Source organism: Sebastes umbrosus, chromosome 21 (genome assembly GCF_015220745.1).
Source record: "Sebastes umbrosus isolate fSebUmb1 chromosome 21, fSebUmb1.pri, whole genome shotgun sequence".
Taxonomy (NCBI): Eukaryota; Metazoa; Chordata; class Actinopteri; order Perciformes; family Sebastidae; genus Sebastes; species Sebastes umbrosus.
The window spans coordinates 13,959,818-13,983,283 of record NC_051289.1 but is presented as its reverse complement, the minus strand read 5'-3'; the positions used below and the strand labels follow the sequence as shown (position 1 = coordinate 13,983,283).

At 40.9% G+C, this 23,466-nt stretch overlaps 1 protein-coding gene across 4 annotated transcripts in view; it reads right to left on the bottom strand.

The window, feature by feature from the left end:
• The window catches only part of LOC119480692 (myosin VIIA and Rab interacting protein), a 128,717-nt gene extending 107,356 nt beyond the window's left edge, over positions 1-21,361 (bottom strand). For all 4 annotated transcript variants that reach the window (XM_037757200.1, XM_037757201.1, XM_037757202.1 and 1 more), the window contains exons 1-2: positions 21,121-21,361; positions 11,339-11,545 (exon numbers count right to left, since the gene is read on the bottom strand). In XM_037757200.1, the coding sequence (XP_037613128.1) occupies positions 11,339-11,448 (110 nt within the window). In that variant the 5' untranslated portion in view covers positions 11,449-11,545; positions 21,121-21,361. The remainder of the gene's footprint in view (positions 1-11,338; positions 11,546-21,120) is intronic.
• Positions 21,362-23,466: the final 2,105 nt, after the last annotated feature.

Genomic DNA, 23,466 nt, shown 5'->3' with positions numbered 1-23,466 from the left:
GTCTGTAAAGGGGAGACTCGTGGGTACCCATAGAACCCATTTTATTCACATATCTTGAGGTGGGAAGTCTGCTTTGAAATTGGACATTGCCAAAATTTAGCGCAAGTTTGGAGCGTTATTTAACCTCCTTTGTGAGTTTCATATGACGCCAGTATCTTCTCTAACTGTAAAACTGAGGTAGCTACAACCTAAAAAAAACGCAAGTTGCGTTAATGCATTAAAGAAATTAGTGGTGTTAAAACTAATCTGTGTTGACGCGTTATTATCATATTAACTTTGACAGCCCTAATTTTTTTATTATATGCAAATGTTATCTTACATTGAGATTCTTTACTCAATCTTTGAAGAAAAATGAAATGAAAAGGTGAGAGGAATATATGAAACCTTTTCCCACGGGCTAAAATCTAAAAACACGACGCCGCTATATGTAAAGTCATCTAGTTTCCATGTCTTCGGCATTACAATTCAGTGTCAGACAGCATATTGAAACGCTTGGAGGGGATGATGGCAGAAAACACACCTCGGAGGAACAACAAGACATCTGGAACAGATGGAACATCGCCTGAATACAGAGAGGGTTTACCACAGTGCAGTGGGGTTTATACAAAAGGAAGAAGAGGATTTATTTTCTGTAATGAGCCAGGCTGCACCTTGTACAGGGCGTACTGTCTGTTTCTCTCCTCACCTCTCAGACACACTGTAATCCCACAGAGAATCCTTCCCTTTCTCTCGTTTTGAACTCCCACAAAGGCGTCTAGACCCTCTGCGAAGCTGCGGGCAACCGACTGTGTCCGAGCACTTGAACCTCGCCTTGCTGCCTAACACCCCTGCAAACAGCACAAGCCCTCGTAATTAACACTGCTGCCGGAAGTTCAATCGCTTCAATGTCACTCAGGAGATAAGGCCCATGGGATGAATGACTTGGCTTTTTTGGGAGGCAAATGAGTCTTGTGTCTGTTGGCCTGGGTGCCAAGAGACATGGGTGAGAAAAGTGTGGCGTTTATTTAGACAAAAAGGAAAGTCTCCCTGCTGTCAGGCCGAGCATCACTCGCTCCCTCTGTACAGAGAGCAGCTATGCCAACACTGCCCTCCATGATCTCAACACTACACGGCTACTGCTAATGAGGATCTTCAGAGGTAGAGAGAAACAGAAGAAATGAAAAATTGAGAGGAAGAAATAGAAGAGATGAGAAAATCACAAAGAGAGAGGTCGAATACTAGATAGACTCAGGAGACAGGGCGTGACACCATCCTCCTGTTTGCTGCCAACTATTTTCCTCCGACTCAAAACAGCCGTTGACATTTAGCCGGCAGCAGAAGTAATCACTGCGGACCTGGAAAAATGAAAAAAATAACAGTTCAGGCGATTGCTCTGAGTCCGTCTTAGTCTTTCTGCAGATAACTCCTATCTATGTGGAAATGTATACACGTTTATCTGGAGGAAGACAAGGCTGAGCGGTGATCCATTCACCTCCATTTGACCCGCAGTTAGCAAAGACTAAAATGAAACACACACAGATATACACATTCACGCATGGCGAGGTTATTCAGGAGAAACCTACTACTATCTATCTACTCAGTCAGCTGGAAATAAGCGGTGTATGAACTATGAAAGCGACGGTGCCACAAGTAGCCCGGGTGGATTGTTTTTCACCATCTCATCAGCCGATCCTGTGGGCTCAGCAGCTCCAGCAGAGGACGGCGGTGCTGCGCAGCTGCTGATTTGTCACACTCAGGGGAAATCAGAATCCTCCCTCCATCAGACGTCGTAAACCACCGTCTGTTTGGGACACTTTGCTCAGGAGAGTCAAGTGCAAATGCAGAGGCAGACACATAAACTGATGTCTTCAGAGATGTACACTTTCCTTCAAAAAGGAAATTTCTAGAGCCAAACTTCTTTTAATGCTCAAGTCAGACAGATCATCCACATGAACAGGGAGAGCGGCAAGCCTGGTGCAAATTAGTTCGATTTGATTTGACACATGCATAAGGCTTGTTTGTGTTAAAATGTCATCTTGAATTTGGTTTGCTATAAAGTGGAAATTCAATTTGCAACAGCAACCACAAACAATGCTACACTGCTTCAATAAATATTTAATCAGATAAGATGTTCAACTCTTTCTGTAAGGGCTGCATTAAAGAGCTGCCGCACCTCTGATAAATGGACGTCGGTGTGTGTGTGTGTATGTGTGTGTGGGGGTGTGTGTGGGACATACTGAACACAGTATGCGTAAGCATGCCCATGTATAATTGCCGTGGTCAGGGGGGCTATATTTCTGTCTGCTAATTAAGTTTAATTATATTGAATATCATCTGCTAAGGGTCATATTAAAGACTAATTAGAAATCACAGAGTCTGTGACAGCTGTACAGATCACCCCAACAGCCCCGAACACATGAAAGCAAATTAAAAGAACCAAGCTGATCAGAAACTCGCTCTGCTTCCATATGCTTTCAAACCCTCCTTGCAAAACAGCAAGGGAAGTAGAGACGGGGTGCTTATTTTGTCATTTGACATATCAGAGTCAGTGGGCAAATCCAGAGTCTGAAAAGTGAAGCCAACGCGGAAGTGCCTTTAACTTGCATTCTTTCAAACAGCCAGCAGGGGGCGACTCCTCTGGTTGCAATAAGAAGTCTGATTGTATAGAAGTCTATGAGAAAATGAGCCTACTTCTCACTTGATTTATTACCTCAGTAAACATTGTAAACATGAGTTTATGGTCTCAATCGCTAGTTTCAAGTCTTCTTCAATACAGCATGATGTTCATTTCGTAAATTATGGTCCCATTTAGAGTCAAATAGACCATAAAGCAGGGTATGCTTTAAAGCGTGGCTACCTTGCGATTGACAGGTCGCTACCACGGCGTTATCCGGTCTAGGAGTTGTCCCTGTTTTCGTCTTAGAACTTTAACTCTTTCACAGTGTGTTTTCTGTTCATGAAAGTAAATTGTAACAGTTTAGTTGCCTTAAAATGTCTCATTCAGCGTTCGGTTGTGTTTAGCTCCACCCTCTCGTGTCACTTCCGGTTGCAAAAAAACCAACATGGCCACAGCCAAATACCAAGACGGCGAAGGCCAAAATGCCGAACTCAAGGCTTTAAAATGGCAGTCCACAAACCGGTGGATGACGTCACAGTGACTCCGTCCACTTCTTATATACAGTCTATGGTCACAGTCATTTCAATATTTTATTAAACACTTGATAACAACTTGAAATAAATATTTCCTACTGCAGAATATTTGCACTTTGACCTTTATAAATATGCTCACCTTCCTGCCCACGAGAACACTCAGCCCTGTCTCACAGGAGAGGACGACATTATTAAAACTGCATTAATGATCATACATGATCAGCTGTGATGAAATAAAAAAATATACTATAGTGGTGTACTGACAAACAAAACTCTAAAAACAAAGCAAAAAGACTGAAACAATTAAGAAATGAAGTCCAGTAGTTGTAAACAGTTCATGGCCATCACTGTGAGCATAAATGGGCACTGTATTAATTATAATGTTACCCTGGCAGAACATGAAACGTGATGAATCACAAAATTATACTGGCAATACACCTGCCAATGTGGCTACAGAAAAAAAAAGGTCAAAAGGATTTGTCCTTCCTGCTCACTGTGCACAAACGCATATACACACTCGACGAGATCAGTGCACACACACACACACACACACACACACACACACACACACACACACAGCACTTCCACATCAAAAACAATCCACATCAACATGACTCAGACAAATAACCCACACCAATAATGCAACACAGCTAATCCCAACCAAAAGGAGGACCGCAGCCAAGAGAACACAACTGCCACAACAACAGGCAGACTGACATTAACTCATTCCAGACCCGCTTTTCTGGCCGCTGCATAAAAACACGCTCATGCTAAAGATGGAGGGAGGTGAGGCGATAAGCCACACAAAGCTGTTTTATCATTAAGACTTTTCTTCTCTGTATGTGTGTTACACATTACACTCCCGCAGCTTTGGGCCGTTTCATGTGAAAGAACGTCACATGTTAACATAGCACCCAACACTGGATTATGGCACAAAATAAACCTTAGACACTGAGAAGAAAGGAATAACACATGTCTGTTTAACACAATGGAGCCATTCAACCACCCACAAAGCTGCGCTGGACTAGCTACACGATTTCAGGATTTCTAAACGTCAATAGTTCACGAGTCTGGGAAAACCTGTTTCATTCAAAAAACACATCAAACCAATACACAAGCTAATACATAGACTATTCAATACAGTTGTCTGTATTTGTGGAAGGTAGGGGTGTAAAAAAATCGATTTTTAATTAACCTTTTTACTTAACCTCTTAATAATCCTATCCATAATCGCTATTCTGTCTTTCGGAGGTCGTAGTGGGCCAGTTCTAAAGCTGTACTAGTTGTGAAGTGAAGATACTGGCATTATATGAAACTACAAAATCTAAGAAATCCCTTGGTACCAACCATGTCATACTAGCTTGTTGCGAAACAGGCTAAATAGCGCTCCAAACGTACGTTAAATTTTTGGCATGGCCATTTTCAAAGGGGTCCCTTGACCTCTGACCTCAAGATATGTGAATGAAAATGGGTTCTATGGGTACCCACGAGTCTCCCCTTTACAGACATGCTCACTTTTTCGCTAGTCACTTTTTGAACTCCGATTTTATGCATATGGTGGTGTGTTCTTTATACTATGACAGTTTTCCTTAAATCAGATTTTTAAATAATCGCAATATATCGCTTTGCTTACAGTATCGCAATATATCGTAATATATTGAATGGTAACTCCTGTATCATATCGCCAGATTCTTGCCAATACACAGCCCTATAGTGGAGGGGACGTTTAATAAATCTGAGCCGACACTGTAAAAGGACGCGACCTCTGCCCTGAAAGTCAATGTCAGAAGGTGGATCTGTCCCCATTTAGCGCTGCTTTAATAGAGAAGATGGCACTGAAGCCCAAAGGGACTGTCCTGCAACGAAGGGCAATATATCCTCTCACTGCTTGGGCTCTGAAATCCAATTACACCAATTTATCGATCGCCATGTATACAGAGCAATTTGGGCCAAACAGAACCTGACTGGCTTTTATCTCGGCTCAAAAATAATATTTTTTTTTGAAGTTGTCCTCTTTCTATATGGACAGCTGAGTGGGTGTGTGTTTGTGTCATCTCTAGACAGAGAGCCAAGAGGATAAATACAGGAGGAAATGGAGGTCAGCTCTTGCCCTGACAAGGTGACATCCTCCGCCACCTTCTCTCAAAAAGATCCTAACCTCCCAGTGTGACTCTTGCTCCCTGTACCTGCCTGCCTGGAGACAAATCAAACAGCAGCAGAAATAAAGAAAAAGATAGAAAGAAGCTAAAGCCTTTGGATGCATGGGGTATATTAGATAGAAGTGTACAGATTCATATATTCTAAGTCAGCCTTACAATAAAACTGCTACAGATGGTTATATTAAAGCTACAGAGTGGAACATTAATAAGATAAAAAGATGTCTGTGGTTACCGCTCAGCCTCACTTGTCTGAACACAACATCACAATTGAATTACAAAAACAGTCACTATTTTACTGACTAATTAAAACTGCTGATGCAAAGTATCAGCCTCTGATAAAGGGCTGCGTTCTTGAGCCAGGAATTACTCCGCACAAAGAAAGAGAGAAAGATAACGATGGAGAGAGAATGACTATGGAGTGAATCGGGCCATAACCTGACAAATAATTGAGACTTATCCACGGAGCATTTGTATGGGAAGGATAGACTTGTCACAGCTGCAATTGAAATGAGCTTTGGAGTAAGCGTTACAGGTACAGTAATTGGCCTATCCATACAAGGACTTGCCAGACACATGTGTAAAGTGGATCCTTCCTCACACCAAGAGCAAATTACCCATAAGAGTCGCCAATAGCTGGAGCTCCAGGCATCTTCTCACCATTCACACAGAGGCAGTGGTGGATAACTATTTCTATCTATAATCATTTCCCAGTCTGACTCCCTTGGGAGTGCTTGCGCTGTTTGTTAAGTAGGCCCACGTCTGTGCTCCCCTGAGTCTCCTGCTGCTCCATAATGAGCCTCTCCAGCTGCACGGCCACCGAAACGGCGGAGGCCAGAGGTTGAGCTGCTCACCTGCTCTAATTGGCAGAATCACACTCTCAGTCTTTAGCAGCAGAGCAACCGAGGTGCATATACGGAAGTTACTAAAGATTCATTTTCATAGCACTATTCGAAAAACAGTTATGCCGTGGGTCACAGTTAAAGCCATTGGCAGAAACCCTCAAAACAAACAACAGAGGAAACAATTTCAGTCTGTAGAGGCTAATAAACTAAAGGTAAAAAAGTTAACTATTCCAGGTTTAGAGGCAAAGACAGCACAGGTACAGTCTCCCTTCATTTTAAGCAGAACTCCTGGGACATCCACAGAAATGAGAAGCCTCTAGTGTGAATGGGCAAAACAATTCAGAAATGTACTCACGAAAATGCATTGTGTGTAAGTTTAAGACCTAATAAACATATTAAATGCATTTCCTTCCTCATAAAACATGTACAGTGCAGATGGTGGAATTTGAAACCTACAAATCTACATTATTCATGTTCGCTTGCTAGCAGTCTTCTACTTCCTTGCCCTTGTTGGCGCATTGGTACATTTCTTGGCACGTTACCACCACCATATGTCACTCCTAAAAAGATCTCTGCGCTACTGGTGGTCAAAAGCTTAACATGGTACCCATGGGTACAGTAAATACAGACTTCAGTGACCTTGCAAAGTCACTGACTATGACAAATAGGCCTATGAAAATGGCAAATGTGTAAGTAGTCCTGCCCTAACAAGTGAAACAAACCCATAAGAGTCAGGGAAATGTCAATCAAGCGCGATGTGTACACAGCTACAAGGTCCTGAGGAGAGGTCTAATCAGACAACATAAGTGAAAAGATGCACCAAGGATATGCAGGGCCTTTAATATGAGAGAAAAATAATCAATTTATTTGTTCTTTTTGTACCATTTTTGCTGCTGCAATGTCTTTTGAATGCTTTTACAGCAGGGCCAACAATAAAGACATCAGCTTTATTTTCGTTTCATTTGAAAATAGAAGCCATGTGATTATTTATGTTAGCCAGACTACATTTGATGCAGAACAGCGGTGTGTCATCAGCATAAAAATTATAGGATATATTAAAATGTCAAAATAAGAGACCCAGGGGTAGCATTTAGACACAGAATACACCTTTTCAGCACTTCATACTGCAGCAGAGCAACATTAGAAATCTCATAAATCACTAATGGCCACTGATGATGGTATGCTTATATCTGACACATCAAGACCAATAGGCAAGCCCACTGTCCATGTTCTACACTGTACTATACTATGTCTTTATTGCCTAGAATTTAAACTTGGAAAATCTGATTTTGTAAAAGACTGCTTAGTATAAACACCACACTAAAGCCTTTAACCCTATATTTTCATGTTTATGGAGTCATTTTCTAATGGAACGATATAGATTTTTCCTTGTCCAGTTTGAAATAATAACAATATACACCATAATAATAAAAAGTCCCTCACACAGTAATAAAAGCATGAAAGTGCAGAGACATCATAAGTTAGCCCACATTAAAACTTTAGGTGAACTAACAAAAAGTGAATGTTGCCCATAACTGGGCTTACAGCTGTGTGCATCCCTTTATTTACATATTTATTACAGTTCAGTATTCATGAGACAGAAGGTAATATCAGTTAAGTGTTTCAACGTTTCTTATTATTCAGCATGGGAGAAAATTAAAATGGAGCATTTAAAGTGCCAGCTGAGGCTTATAAACTATCCCATGAATCCTTCAACAGGGTAATTTACAACTCTGCAGGGCTGACTTCATTCAAGGAAGAAAAACAAATGTCGGCCATGCATGGAAGCGAAAAACCCACAGGGAGAGAGAGAGAGAGCTATCTGCTGAAACACGCAACCACCATCTGCTGTACACAAGCTTTCATATTCATATACTGTAAACGTTTTACATTTCATATAAAAAGGCAATTAGGTTCTCTCGCACTTTCTGTAACCTGATCGGCTACACAAAGGCCAACAAACAAGCACATCTATTAGATACAGTAGAAAAACGCGAATGATGCAAAATACAACACAGGAGGCCACCGGAGCCTAAGATTGACCGACATGTCCTTGTTCTTAAGATAAAATGGAATAACAACAATATTTAGTAGTGACCTATACTTGTATGTTCAAGTTAATCTCATGCACTTGAACTCATACATCCACTGATCCCCTTTGGATGCAGTGAAATCAAGTGTCAATATATATGTAATATAACAGAGATGAAACAGGCATACAGTGCTCTTCAACTAGGAACGATTCATTTATAAAAACACAATCAATTGATTCTGGATTGTAGATCTGACAAATAATACCCCTATAGAAAGATGTTGTTCTTGGTGTGTTAGAAAAAACAGTAATAGCAAATAGGGCTATAACTCATGTTTATATTCATTATTGACTAATCTGCAGATTTTTTTCTCTAATTAATCACAAATAAGCCTTAGGTCTGTAAAATGTCAGAAAATAGTGGAAAAAGTCCAAGTTCATATTGCTTGTTTTGTCTGAATAACACACATTTGCTGAAACAACTGAAAAAAAAATACTTCAGCAATTAATCAATAATCAAAATTGTTGCCAAATAAATTTTCTGTCAATATATTAATTGGTTAATTTCTACAAGTATTGTACGTAAAGGAGCAGTCAGCGATTCTAATCCAATACACTTTTTGTCAAATTCAGCAAATAATAGCAAACGTCACGGTCTGCTAGTTGTCTGTTCTTTGTGTGCGCTGAAAAAAAAGATGGTGTTCATACACAGTCCTGGTTCTGTAAATGGGAAACAAACAATGTGGCTTAACTTTGCCAGCTATAGCTGTTGAATACTTTGCTGATAAAGAAAGAAAAAACGCATTGATGCATTGTTTAGATAAGACTATAGTGATTAAAATAGGCTCGACATTGATCAACTACAAGATAAAAATGTTTCTAGCACATTAAAGCAGCAGTACATAATAATAATAATAATAATAAGACATTCTGAAAGAGACCAATCTGTATAATCAGTATTTTTGCTGGGGTATATTTTGCTGATAACACATCTGTAATAAAGTAGAACCTTTACTTGGATTGGAGTATTTTTACAGTCTGTTATGATATACCTTAAAGGATCTAATTATTTGTTGCATCACTGTGAATACATTACAAAAAGAGAACAGAGAAGTGTGACAAGCGCTAATGCCGAGGGAGTCGAGACATCAGTTAGGTTATCAAGAGGCACTGTCTGAACAAACACACAACATCTAACAGTAAAAACATAAATTAAAGCAAATACAAGAAGGAAAGATAGTGTGCATGTCAGATCGTGTAACACATGAGCAGTTTCAGCTGCTGAAGCAAGCTAATTTGACTGTCAGTTTGCATCTAATATCTACTTTGGAAACTTTTGCTTTTAAAACATTTAACAAGTCCTCATAACTCAATAAGGCTACAAACACAGAGCCTGATTGCTTTTATGAAGAACTGTTGCCTCATCAATGTCTGCCTGCCACGGCATCAACATTAATTTGCTCATCTTTTTGCAGTAAACATCAGTAATAACAGCCTGAGGGGCATAAATTCTTTTTTGATCATTCATGACAGCTCGGTGGGAGAAACATTTTACAGCCCAGTAATTTGGGAATACACCATCTTTGCTTTGAAACTGATTCTGGGAAAAATAAGTAGAGTTTCAAGCGGCGCAGACCGACGGCTGCTTTCTGGTTAGTGAGGCAACCTTGCTATGCTCCTCAGAGTACCGCTAAGATGTTTAGTGCTCCAAGTAAAGCAGCCTAATCACTCGTGGCATCCGCTCAAGAACACAAAACCACCGAGGATCACCGTTCAAGTCTGAAGAAAGACATCAAATCTCCACAACAAAATAGCTGATGCTGAGGCCTGGTAGGTAGTCAAAATAGCATATTTGTGTTTACCAAATCATAGGGTACAACCACACTTAAAACACAGCATAAAACATATTTTAGATTTTGCTGTGACATTAGATAGACTGGAGTTTTAATAGTGAAACTCCCCCCTGCATTCCTGCTGAAACAACACAAAGCAGACACACTGATCTGGCCACACATTTGATGGCCAGACCCCCACGGAGGCCCATCACAAGTTAACCGAACCAAATCCCCTCTGACTACAGGCTGTCACAGGGAGGGGAGGGAGGGAGTGAAGGACAAGGAGGTGAGGAGGAGGAGGAGCGGGCCAGCACTTGTCGCATGTTAAGTAAGAAGCTGTGACACCGGAGCAGAGCCTTGAGGCCCAGACCGACTGAACCCCGCAGACCTGACAGCCCGCAAGCAGAAAATACAAGACAAGCATCTTCCTCCTTACAGCCCCTGACTGGGCCTTAATAAACCCTACAGCTGAAAATCCTGTAAAGAAACAACTACAGCTGAAAACATGTTTAAAACGCATGCTTCCACTTTTCAATCGGATGTCGCAACAGACTTCAAGTACAATCGGTCAGGACGGACAGTTTCTGTGTTTTGCTGAAGCTTTGACTTCAAATGCACGAACATATCAGTGATAATAATTGCTGTCCTTACTAACATGATTAACTAGCAAGACAAACACTGATCTTAAGGATTGTTTTTGGCCAAATCAATCAATTAAAAATTGATAAAAAATGAATCCTTCTGCAAGTAAAGCTATCCTAGTTCACCAACAACATTGACCAAGAAGTATTTTGTGCAGATTTACGGTTATTTTCTGCAAAACATTTAGACTAAAACAAACTTAAATTAGTCTAAAATGCTGAAATCACCAGCTGATTTGTTTTAAAACAAGAATGGTGTGAAAGGGTTTCGAAAATGCACATGATGGCTATATACAGTACAAGATATAAGGCTAATAGATTGATGCTAAAGCTACATGTCCCAAGCAAAAAGTCAGCATGCTCACCAGTTTTAAACTGTGTGATATCTTAACATTGTGGCTCCTTCATGGTGAATGCTCCGGTCCTGAACAGGTATGAACAGGAGTATCGCTCTTATTATTTATCGTAAAGTAGCAAAGGTGTATGAGGATGTAGAAGGGAGATTTGAACCCGAGACATTTACAATATATAGTGTCTTTGTCAGTTGAGCCAGCTGCACACCACTATATCTGGTCATTTCTGCTCACAGGCAAATGTCATCCCTCCTTATCAGCTCCTCTCAAATCACCCTGTAGCCTAAGTGTCGCCTTATATGTGTAAAAATACTAGAAAAAGCGCTGGCGGGGGAATCCCATCTCACCTCAGCCTCTCCTCCTCCTTCTTTCGCAGCTTCATGTCCCGCTGGACCACTTTCAACACGTGCTCGGCCTCGTCGTCCGTCAGGCCCGACAGGTCCAGCTTCCGGCCCATCGTTCCTGGCCTCGCCACGCTGAGACTGCTGGTCCAAGGGGGGAGGACGAGGAGGGGCGCGGGCACTGCTGCTCTGGGGGCCGAGGCTGAGACAACCCTGATGGAAGACAGAGGGACGGAGAAATTTAAGATGTGTTTTCTGTGGAATCAATTCACTCCTTTTGAGCTGAACATGAATACGCCTGGCAATTAACCTGTCAGTGTTTGAAAGAACTCTTGTACTGTACACCTGGTATTCAGTCATTTTCGACTTTCATCAACCTCTATTAGCTAAGGAATTACAACATCAATAGGTCTTTGGCAAAGCTTATGGTGTAATGAACAGAAACGGACATTATGGAAACCTCCATAATGTCTGAAAATATAGTGTAGTGGTGGCTGAAAATATGTTCTTTTTACTGTTTTAGGTCATTACTAATGTGATGCATAACGTCATGTTAACCAAGAAAACAAACACTGCCCTCCGCAAACCAAAAATAGGTCAGGGCATCATTAAAGTCATTAGGAGATATCGAGCCATGAATGTCTGTACAAAATGGTATGCCAATCCACCCTGCAGAAATTCAATTTAGATATTGCACTGGAACACATTGCAACACAATTCAACAGCACCACAAACTATAGGCCTCCAAAATAAGATTAGATCTTGTTTTTTTTGCATATAGCATGCAAAGCAGGCAGGTAGCTGTGAAGAGCACAAGTCTGTCTGTCAACAAACACAAACACGGTAGTTACAAGATAACAGATGTCATGTTTCTGTTCAGCAACATTGCTTTGCAATGGGTCATCCTGTCTGGTATGTGGCACAATGCTCTAAAGTAAACATACTGTATACGACACTGGGCTGTAATCCAGCTGCAAACCTCCCATTGGTGTGTCTTCCTTATCCAAATAAAATATTCAGCTATACAGCATATTAGTCAAATCATTTGTGGACTTTTTGATAGTGGACCTTTGGACCGCACTATAATATTCATATTTTCAAGTTAGAGACTTGACATAAGTCTTGAGTCTGCCATCTGTTATTTGTGGGGTGAGACGGACGTAGGGAAAGAAGTGAGGGAGGTGTGACGGAGAGGCGAGAGAGAGAGAGAGAGAGAGAGAGAGAACAGAGGGATGACGGGAGGACGAGAGGAGTGGAGACAGATGAGGAGATGGACAGAAGGAGAAGGTCCATTAACTGCGGTGTCTAAACAAGATGGGAGAGCACTGGCAGTGAAGAGAGCAATGATGACTCAGAAGGCCAGACAATTATGTTCGTTCTATTATTGGGCCAATAGCTTCATCGACAAAGCGTCTCTCCTCTCGCTCAGCATATCATCAATCATTCCTCCAGTTCAGCTCATGGCCTGTCTCGTGACGGACGGCTGTTGAACTTTGTCAAATTTTTAGAAAACAAAATTGAGCTAATGATCCTGCTGATGTATGTCAACCATTCATGTTTTAAAATTTAGGAATCAATATTTGTTACTGTCAGATTCAGCTCCATTTATTGCAAAGAAACATTGAAATATTATCAACCGCTGCTGGATTTCCTGGAACAGCTACGCAGTAAAATAAACTTCAACCATTTGTCAAGAGTGTTTTGTCGTTTTGATGAAAAGCTTCAAGGAAACCAGAAGGAATATTGTTTTTCATTTCATTTCATCCTTACAGATATCTCCGTCAGATGCCTTTATGAGTCATTTGTAACAGTGTGAATGTAAAATCCACAAGGGCAAATGTAAACACACACACCTACTCAATCACACACACAGTGTACACAAGTGTAAGAAAGAGCTTTTGTCACTTTCCCAGCTACAGTGGAAAATCTCTCAGTCTCCGACATCTGGTATCACACAAACACAGACTGTCACAATGCTATTCACAAACGCTCCCCCATTCAACCGCTGTGATAAGTGACCTTGCCCTCGGGAAAGGCTATCTAGTCTGACAGAATCACATCCTATACACAAAATGTTTAAATACAAACTTATGTGTCCACACATACTGACTGATCCTACATATCAGAGGCCATGGACTATATTACCAGAGCCTTGAATCTTACAGAATTGTGACTTTAAATTTCACATTATTCATTTCAGTCCTAGAAATAATCAGGGCCAAAATTATACTAATATGTGTGTCCTTGATGATGTTACTTTGTTGATTGTTTTGTGTTGAATTGTTTAATTTATTATCATTAATGTGCTTAAATCAAGCCCAGAGGAAGTGCGGCGGGCTTTGAAGCAAATTTTCGTAGGGCCAAACGGCGGTACTACAACTTCCGTGTCTGTCACGTGATGCCATTGGGCCCAAAAAGACTTTTCCCCATAGACTTACATTGGGAAAGACACATCTGTAACTCAACAGATAATTTTATGAGGTAAATCAACTTCCCAGTACGAACACTTGAATAGCCCTTATTCAAAGTTATTATATATATAATATATATATATATATATATATATAATATATATATATATATATATATATATATATATATATATATATATATATATATATATATATATTATATATATATATATTATATATATATTCAGAGTTATTTCCCTTCCTCCGTTCATGTGAATGAACCCCAGTCCGAGGCTGGACCGAGGGCTGGGAGGCGGGGTTAAAGGAAACGCTAGTGTGCTTGCTCTATGGTCCCATGGGATGCGGAAGATCGCCGGAAAATCCGGGTACCCGCGCGCCACTGAGCAACCTTCAAAGGAATGAACGGGAGCCCGCCTCAAACGCTGTATACAGTTCTCTTTATACATCTGTTAACTTCCAAGTTTTGTGCTTGAGGACCCTCTTGAAAACAGGGGGTTAATCCTTTAATTACATTTTGAAATCAAATAAACATATATTATTAGATAAGCAAGAATGACTCAGCTCTGGTGTGAAAAAGTTGTCACCCTATAGCTTCACTGTATTATAGTAAGCAAACGTAGCAAAACAAATGTGCTCAATCATGGCCATCATTTGATGGTGATGGTGATGAGATGATCGATACCACTCTCACGTCTATACAGGCTGGTCCAACATATTTGTCTTCATCAGCCCCTGTTTCTCTGCTAATGTATAGAGGAGATTAATGCGCCATTACTGTATGGCCATTATTGTATAGCCACAAGGGAAGGCAATTATTCAGGCCTTCTTTTTATAGTGAGTGGTGTCAAGGACAGGGATGGAGCATCATTTACGTCTGTGAGAGTGTCTGCCTCTTAAGCTTCAGTGACGCACATACTTGGGGGGCAGCGACTGTACACATAGCCGATCCATTTTGTGACAATTTGCAACAAACATGTGCACATCAAATCTGTGCTTCTTCTACGGGGCGGTGTCACCACCCTGCAGCAACAGTAACACACCCTCAACAATAGCACAGATGAGCTATCAGTCTGCACACAGTGGAAAAGAGAGTGGGCTATTCCAACAGACAAACCCTCCTTAAGTGACACTGATTGGAGAGTGCCTCAGTGGTTCAATGCTTCGCCAATTTTGCTCAGCCGTCTCAGACGAGAGAGGTTGTGGGCTAAACTGAACACCATCTTGGTAAGTCGGTGCAGAAGTGAGCTGTACACATTTACCTCCCAGAGATTCTCGGGCTGTCTTTTTTTTTTACCAACGGCTATCAGACTGCATGGATTTCTTGTTTTGACCAGAAGAACTACATTCCTGTTGATCACACAGTCTCTGATCAGCACAATGTACATGTATGTGTGCATGTCTCAGCACATCCATTTTATCCAGCCTTATCCCCAGACAAGAATGTCAATATTAGATTATTCTGCAAGATTACGTTCAGTGCCAACATTTTCAAAATTCGTGCTTTCTGTAATATCTGCACATAACAACCACAGTTCTGTTTAGGGAGAGATTGTGCACTATGGCAACTAAAATATGATTGAGGTATGGTTAATATTAAGCAACAAAAACTCTTGGTAAAGGTTGGGGAAAAGTCAACGTTGCAGCACTGTAATGCAGACGTTAATTGCAGGTCTTTGATGGGTGGTGAACTCAGGTCTCCGGTCTGCATGAAACTGTGTGTTCCAATACTAATACTACCATACTATTTAGTGTACCAGAAAAAGATTTAGTATGTCCCAGTACATAGTATGTCAAATGCAGTATGCCAAAAATACCAGGATGTCCTACTGCATGCTGTTGTATTTTGCAGTATGCAAGCCAGCATGCTTTGCTGGCTATTCTGACCCACAATCCTCTGTGCAGCAAATATATGAGCAAGAAGGTCAAAGTTCAAGGTGTAAAGTTATGATGAAGTATTATGTCCCAATTGTGTGCATTCCGCATGCAACAGTACATACTTTGTAAGGGCGACTGCAGTACTAAAAGTAAAAAGGAAATTATGCAATTTGGAACGTAGCCTAAGTCACGCACCATCACCGCTACAGGTTAAACTATTTCCTGAATTGGGACTAAACGTTGGCGTTGGGCGTTAAATGTAGATGTGCGGAATTGCCCAGTATTGGAAAAAATCCTGGGGATGCTGGGCTGATGTATCAGAAACATTAGGAATTTCATCAAAAATTATATTTCAATGGTTGAGCCATTGAAAACAGACAACAACACATGCACTTTGCTCAAAATGTACGGTAACAGCTACTATGGACATATTCAAATTAGCACCATTATGTACATCTGTAAATAATCACATCATGAAAAGTACTTTGCAAAGTACCATATTAGGGCTGGGCAATATGACAGTAAATATCATAAAAAAAAATGTCTATTGTATATATTTTTCTCTATATAACATTTCTATTGCGATATTTATTCCTTTTTCCTCTATAATTTCACTTAAAACTGTTATGTTTTGCACTCAAGTTCTTAAAATGAGAAAATACTTAGTATTAAACATATTAAATTCACACAGGGGTATACAAAAATAGGCTTTACCATGTGTTTTTTTCATATAGACTATTTCATTGAATTACCAGAAAACATGCTATATCGTGACATATATCATTATCAAGATATAAAATTACCTATATCTTGATAGAAGATTTTGGCCATATCGCCCAGCCCTATACCATATTTGCCCAAATATAACATAATCCAGATACGAAAAGTATTGTAAAATGACCCCCAGGCCCACACTTTTAGGTGTATTGTCATGCAGTACACATTTCTATTGTTGAAACTGTCGAGGCTATATAACCCCAGTGCTATATTTGCTGTAGACTCATGGTAGTCATGGCTGCAACAACTCATTTTACTCCACGCGGAACTGGTGTTTCAGATTATCTCATTTTCAGAGCTGCATCCAGGGAATTATGGGGATTTAAATGACTTTGATTTGCTTTGTAAATCTATAGCCGACCACTGTACCGTAGGTACCAATCAGCCAGATGATTGGAAGTGAGTCTTGTAAAATGCTCCTCTGCAGCTCATTGTTTTATAAGTTGTAACCTTCAAACTATCCTTATGTGCATTTGTTTTGAAGACAAGCAGTTTACTGTTACTCAGTTGAAACACACCCAACAGTTGTTACAAAATATAACAATATAGTTTTGGTCACTACTGTCACATTTTGACTGGCACTACAATGAAGTGTACCGGTGTAATACTGTCAGATTACAAGAGTTCAGACCGACTCAGTGCTCAGAGAGAAAGAGAGGGAAGAGAGAATGGCCTCAGCAGGAAAAATAGGTCATACTGATGAATCTCTCAGGAGAATGAACAGGAACCTGTATTCCCCCCAAAGGACACACCATGTGCATCAATCAACCACGTCACACTGATACTAAATCACTCAAAAACACCACATCCTACACCGCGCTGCAGAGCACTGGGCTCTGCTGCCGTCCATCACCTCAGAGAGTGAGCAGGGGATGGGCGAGCTGAGGACAGGGCCCTGTTGGAGCTCTAAAAGGGCAGGTGCAGCCAAGCGCTAAATGAACTGCTTGTTTTAGACACTCTCCATTGGATCAGCGTTTCGTCACAGCCAGGGGGAAGGAGACTGAGAGTGACTGAAATGACTGTTTGGACTGAAGGTGAATAACTGACTTCTGCAGCTCTGTATTTACAGCCATTCAAAGTCTTAGAGTGTGTGGGATGCATTTATGATTGGGAAATATGTGCTGGAGACTCTCCCACACTGCTTGAAAATATGTGGCAATAGCTCACTATAGCTTCTTTCAAACCCCAAGCTGTGTTTTTGTGTGTGATGGCCTTTCTTTGTGTCTCAGGTCATTTGTCTTCCTACATCCACACGACAGCAGAAACAAGGTGTTTTTGCAACCCCGGGATATGACCAGTATCTGTCAGAGGGACATCAAGAGGAGTTATCGGAGAGAACAGAGAAGCAACAACAATAGTGGACTATACAAGACTGTATTTCAGCTTCACATACTGCATCTCAACCCAAAACTGATATTCCTCCAACCGCTCCACCATCTGACTAGCTGTAAAGTAAGGATCAAAGCACATAGTGCGAACCAGACATGAATTCAATAACGCCAATCAACCAAGGAGTCTCATTCATAGCTAACATCCTTAAGGGAAGCAGAGCAGTGTAAGTCGTTACGAACGCCATAAGCATCTGCAAATTAATTAGTTATCGGAAATGCTTTAAGAAAATTGCAGAATATGCAGAATGTTGGCCAATATTGCCTTTATATAAAGCAATGTCAGCATAAAATACAATATGCACTGACATCACTTTTTTAATATGTGGTAAAAGCCTCCTTGCACCACCACTGAAGCCAACTGGTTGCAGAGGATGGGGGGAAAGCTGCAGAAGATTAAACAAAGTGAAAGTGTATTGGCATCAATGATATGTGTGGATGTTGAAATCTGGCCTATATACACCCTTTTTAACACATGGGAAGTGCATTAAACTAGGGGTTCTCAAACTTTTTGGGGCCAGGAAAATTAGCCAACGACCCTCTCATAATCCCTAACACCGAGCAAGCATTTGCCATTCGTACTCTTAGATGCCATTGGTATTATTGGTATTCTAAAACTTTTCAACCGAAATACTTCACATCTGTTTCATAGTGACAAACATAAACACATTTCAATTTGAATGTTAATACCACTTTGTTTTGCCCTAATATTCAGGGTGCTTTGTAATTAGATGTGGCTTTAACTCGGCTGGCTTCATGGCTTCGTTCGCTGGCACCTGAAGACACATGACGCATTTTGGTCTCCCGTCACTGTTCTCATTAAAAATCAAACTCGATATAACTGTTGTCATATTTTTTCTCAATTTAGCTAGTTTGGGCTTAGTGTCACTTGACGATGTGGACTGACTCCATGCTTGTCAGCTAGTAAGCCAAGCTGAGCAGCAGCAGGAACAGCTTGTTGCGCCCTGAGTGAAGTGATGTGAAGTTGTGTCACAATCATATCAGAGTTTTTTATTGGCCCAAAGCTAACATGGGGGGGAGTAATGGACACAATATACTTGTTTTATTGGTGGAAATGGTCCCCGTCTGTAGCACACTTTTAAAATGATACAGCACAGTTTAATACTTTATAGCACATTATTTCGCGGATGCCCAGACAGAGTTCCATGGACACCACTTTGAGAATCACGGCATTAAACCACACAGAGAGAGTTTAAAAGGCAATTATTTCACTGAGTAGTTAAAAAATAATCTGGGACCTTACTTGTAAATGTGATATACCTAACTCAAAATGGCAACTACATATCCAAGTTTTGGCACCAGCTGTTCCATATGACACTACATTGTGAGTGGCAACTTCTACAAATGAAGATGTTGCATCATGCATTTATATATTTATATAATTTGTACTGCCGATATTTGGGCAACAGAAGACATTTTGACATGTGGTAGTAGGAAAAGCACATGTGTAAATAATAGGGCTGTCAAAGTTAACGTGATAACGCCTTAACGCAAATTTGTTTTATCAGTATTTTCTGTAACACATTAACGCAACTTGCGATTTTTAGGTTGTAGCGGGATGATACTAGCATAATATGAAACTAGAAAACCTAAGAAATCCATTGGTACCAACCAAGTCATACTAGCTTTTTTTTTTACTAGCTAAATGTTGGTGAGGAAAAACTGGCATGGTCATTTTCAAAGGGGGTCCCTCGACCTCTGACCTCAAGATATGTGAATGAAAATGGGTTCTATGGGTACCCACGAGTCTCCCCTTTACAGACATGCCCACTTTATGATAATCATATGCAGTTTGGGGCAAGTCATAGTCAAGTCAGCACACTGACACACTGACAGCTGTTGTCGCCTGCTGGGCTTGAGTTTGCCATGTTATGATTTGAGCATATTTTTTTATGCTAAATGCAGTACCTGTGAGGGTTTCTGGACAATATTTGTAGTATTTGTATAAAGCAAGCATATTTGCCCACTCCCATGTTGATAAGAGTATTAAATACTTGACAAATCTCCCTCTAAGGTATAATTTAAACAGATACAAATTGTGCAATTAATCATGGACAATCATGCGATTATTCGCGATTAAATATTTTAATCAATTGACAGCCCTATTAGCAACACTTGTACTTTTCCTACTATGACAACTTAAAACGGCTATGCTCCCAAAAAAAACAAAAAAAACAACTGCCAACCACTTTTTCTTTCTCCCTGAGCCAACACTGTGGATACTGCCACTTTAAGTAAAGCTCAGGATGAGGAAGAGCCCCTTGATCATTTGTCACTGTTTGACATCTACCTGCTGTGTCACATCCATCACTACCTGCCCAATTACCACTCTATGCAGAGCAAGAGAAGAGAGGCTGGCAAGGTGAGAACGCTGCAGCTGATCTGTGAACACACAGGCACACACACACACACATATGCAAACACATTGTGACCCCAAGTGTTAAAAAATCAAAACAGATGCTAATTGAATCTTCCTCTGAGTCACTGTGCATGTGACGAAGTGTTGGGAACTACACAAACTCTAAGAATGGGTTGTATTTCTGGCTCTTTTTTTTCTTTCTTTGAATGAGATAGCTCAGAATAGCAGACTGATTCATCCAGTATGTGGGTGAATGTATTCCTAGGGGCTCCCTAAAGAGCTTCCCAAGATAACACAGCTATTGTTGTCAACAGGTGACAGTCATCATTGCTACAAAACAAAACAGAAATAAAACTGCACTGAGGCTCAGCTTACCTGCACTCACTCACAAGGGGTGGGTTGCCAAATAAGGATTTTCAGCTTGCATTCTTGTTTGGTTTAAAGGTTTGTTTTTTCCTGGAAACCATATGGCTGTTAAAACATGACTTTATTTTTTTTTAATAGCTTCTGCTAATTAAACCCAAAGATGAGTCACAAGATCTGCACCTCCTAAATCTGTTTTTTTTTAGTCTCTTCTCTATACCTGATTACATCCACCTCACATGCTGCAAAAAAAAAAAAAAAAAAATGCAGCACTTTCCTCATTGAAAACCAGCACATATGCTTTTCATTCTGCCACAGTGGCATGATGTACCATCTGTGGTGATACACGGACAGTGAATCAGGCAGCTTGCAGCAAAATCGGTAAAGGTGATTAGAGAAATATCACAGACAGAAACGCACATTTTTCATATCAAGGTATGCAAAGCTTCTAAAAATCACACACATCTCCACCTGACACCGAGGCGCACGCTTCTATCATAATAATCCCTCGCTCATTATATCACGCTAACATTCACCTACACGCTAGTGAGTTGATGTTGGAGAATCACTTACACAGGATCAGTGGTAGCCGGATGACCGCCAGTTACAGTCTCTTTCACGTTATCCCAGATAATGACAATAATAAAGACGCGCGGAGTGATGCGCCTCTGCAAAGCGTAAACTTCCGCGACACCTGTCTGTCTGTCTCCAGGATACTTTTGGCTTGGCTGCCCCCTCGGCTACACTCGGATTATTTATTTTTTTCCCCCCAAAGCAGCAGCAGACGCAGGCACCGCTGAATGGGTGATCACGAGGTTTGTATTACACGGAGGAAGGAGGAGGAGGAGGAGGAGGAGAGAGGGAGGGAGGTGAGGGATTGGCACTAGACCTTGATTCTTCCTGTATTCATTGGTGACACAGAGCTGGATCAGATTGGGAATCAGAGATATAGTTTTGAGTCTATCTCTAGCTTTGCTGATCTGATATCTCATATTTTTTTTCCCTGCTGGCACCTGCTGCATCCTGCATGCTGCTCCCAATTTGGCACTGCTGCTCCTAGAGGAGGAGGAGGAGGAGGAGGCACTGTGTTGGCTGGCTTCATTCACAAAGCCAGTCACACAGTGCCTCCTCCAATTAACCTCCGAGAGAGAGATGAAAACATCCCAATTAATCCAGCATCTATCTCTCATGTCTCCGTCTGCTATCAAATAGTGTCTCACTATCTTAATCATTTGTTTTACCTAACTTCTATATTTCAGTTCAGTGAGAAATCATTTGAAGAATTAATACATTCTGCAATCAATCTATCTATCTAAAGGGGTGTAAGAAAATATATCGGAAATATCGAGTATCGCGATATTATGTTTTGTGATACTGTATCAATTCTCAAAAAAAACTGTATTGAATTTTATTCAATAGTTTATATGCACGTGGTGCAGTGGTTTGCACTGGCGCCTCATAGCAAGAAGGTCGTAGGTTCGAATCCGGCTTGGGGTCTTTCTCTGTGGAGTTTGCATGTTCTCCTCGTGTTAGCGTGGGTTTTCTCCGGGTTCTCCGGCTTCCTCCCACAGTTCAAAGACATGCAGGTTAATTGTTGACTCTAAATTGCCGATAGGTGTGAATGGTTGTCTGTCTCTATGTGTCAGCCCTGTGATAGTCTGGCGACCTGTCCAGGGTGTACCCCGCCTTTGCCCAATGTCAGCTGGAATCGGCTCCAGCCCCTCCGCGACCCCTAACGGGATAAGCGGTTGCAGATGATGGATGGATGGAGTTTACATGCAAAGTTGAACTCAGTCAATACTTTATTTTATTTGCAAAGATATGCGCCCTCTCAAAGTAGTGCTGATGTCAGATGCAGGGACAGTGATTAAATGCAGATCCCACTGATCTGATTGCATTAAAAAATTAACTTATTTTTGTCTGATTTTATGCATATGGTGTTGCAGCCCGTTCTCATTCCGAGGGCGTCCAATGCCGACGCTTTGTCACGGCCGTCAGCGTTCAATACCGCCGTACAAAGCACTCTTTCATGGCGGTAGGAGAAGCACCGGGCTTTCCATTCACTACAATGTAAACCCATCCAAAGCAACAGTAAATGCACAGGGAAAGTGCGTAGTTTAAAGAGAAAAAGACACACACTTGGCGAGCTGGAGGGGAGGTGGATAGGCCCGACAAACACAATGGCTTTCATCCAGGAGACCGCTGTTTGTGTCCCTTGTGTTACGTTTTACTTTCACCTTACAATCAGCTGTTTGTTCGTGTCCCGTGTTCACAAGTCACATTTGCACTGTAAAAACTTAGTAATTTTATAGGCCACCTATGTTGTTTTTTTCCTAAACCTAACTAAGTGGTTTTGTTGCCTAATCCTAAGAAAGTTTTTCTGTTTAATGCAAAACATTAAGCACGTGTTTACTGCGACCGAAAAGTGACGCCGAGGGGTCTGACAAAGCGTCAGTGTGTTACAAGTTGGGATGAGAACATGTTGGGTGATGCGTTCTTTTTATGACAGTTTTCCTAAAATTTGATTTTAAAAATCGCAGTATATCGCCTTGCTTACAGGATCGCAATATATTGAATCCTAACCCCTGTATCATGATATGTATTGTATCACCAGAGTCTTGCCAATACACAGCCCTATCTATCTATCTATTTATCTATGAAAAGTCACACTATTATACTATCCACTTGAGAACCCATTGTCTCCCTGAGTTGTGGTCTGGCATGAGGAGCTGAGGAGAAAACCTGGCTGTTTGTTCTCTTTATTAGTGCACAACCTTCTGGAAAAATGCTGACAGTGGTGCATTACAAAAACACTTTCTGGGCTGTGGTACTTGCTCAACAAGGTACATTTTTAACAAGATAAATTGCAATAACAGGCTACTTTATATAGAGATTATGAATCAAGCTGGACTGATGCGC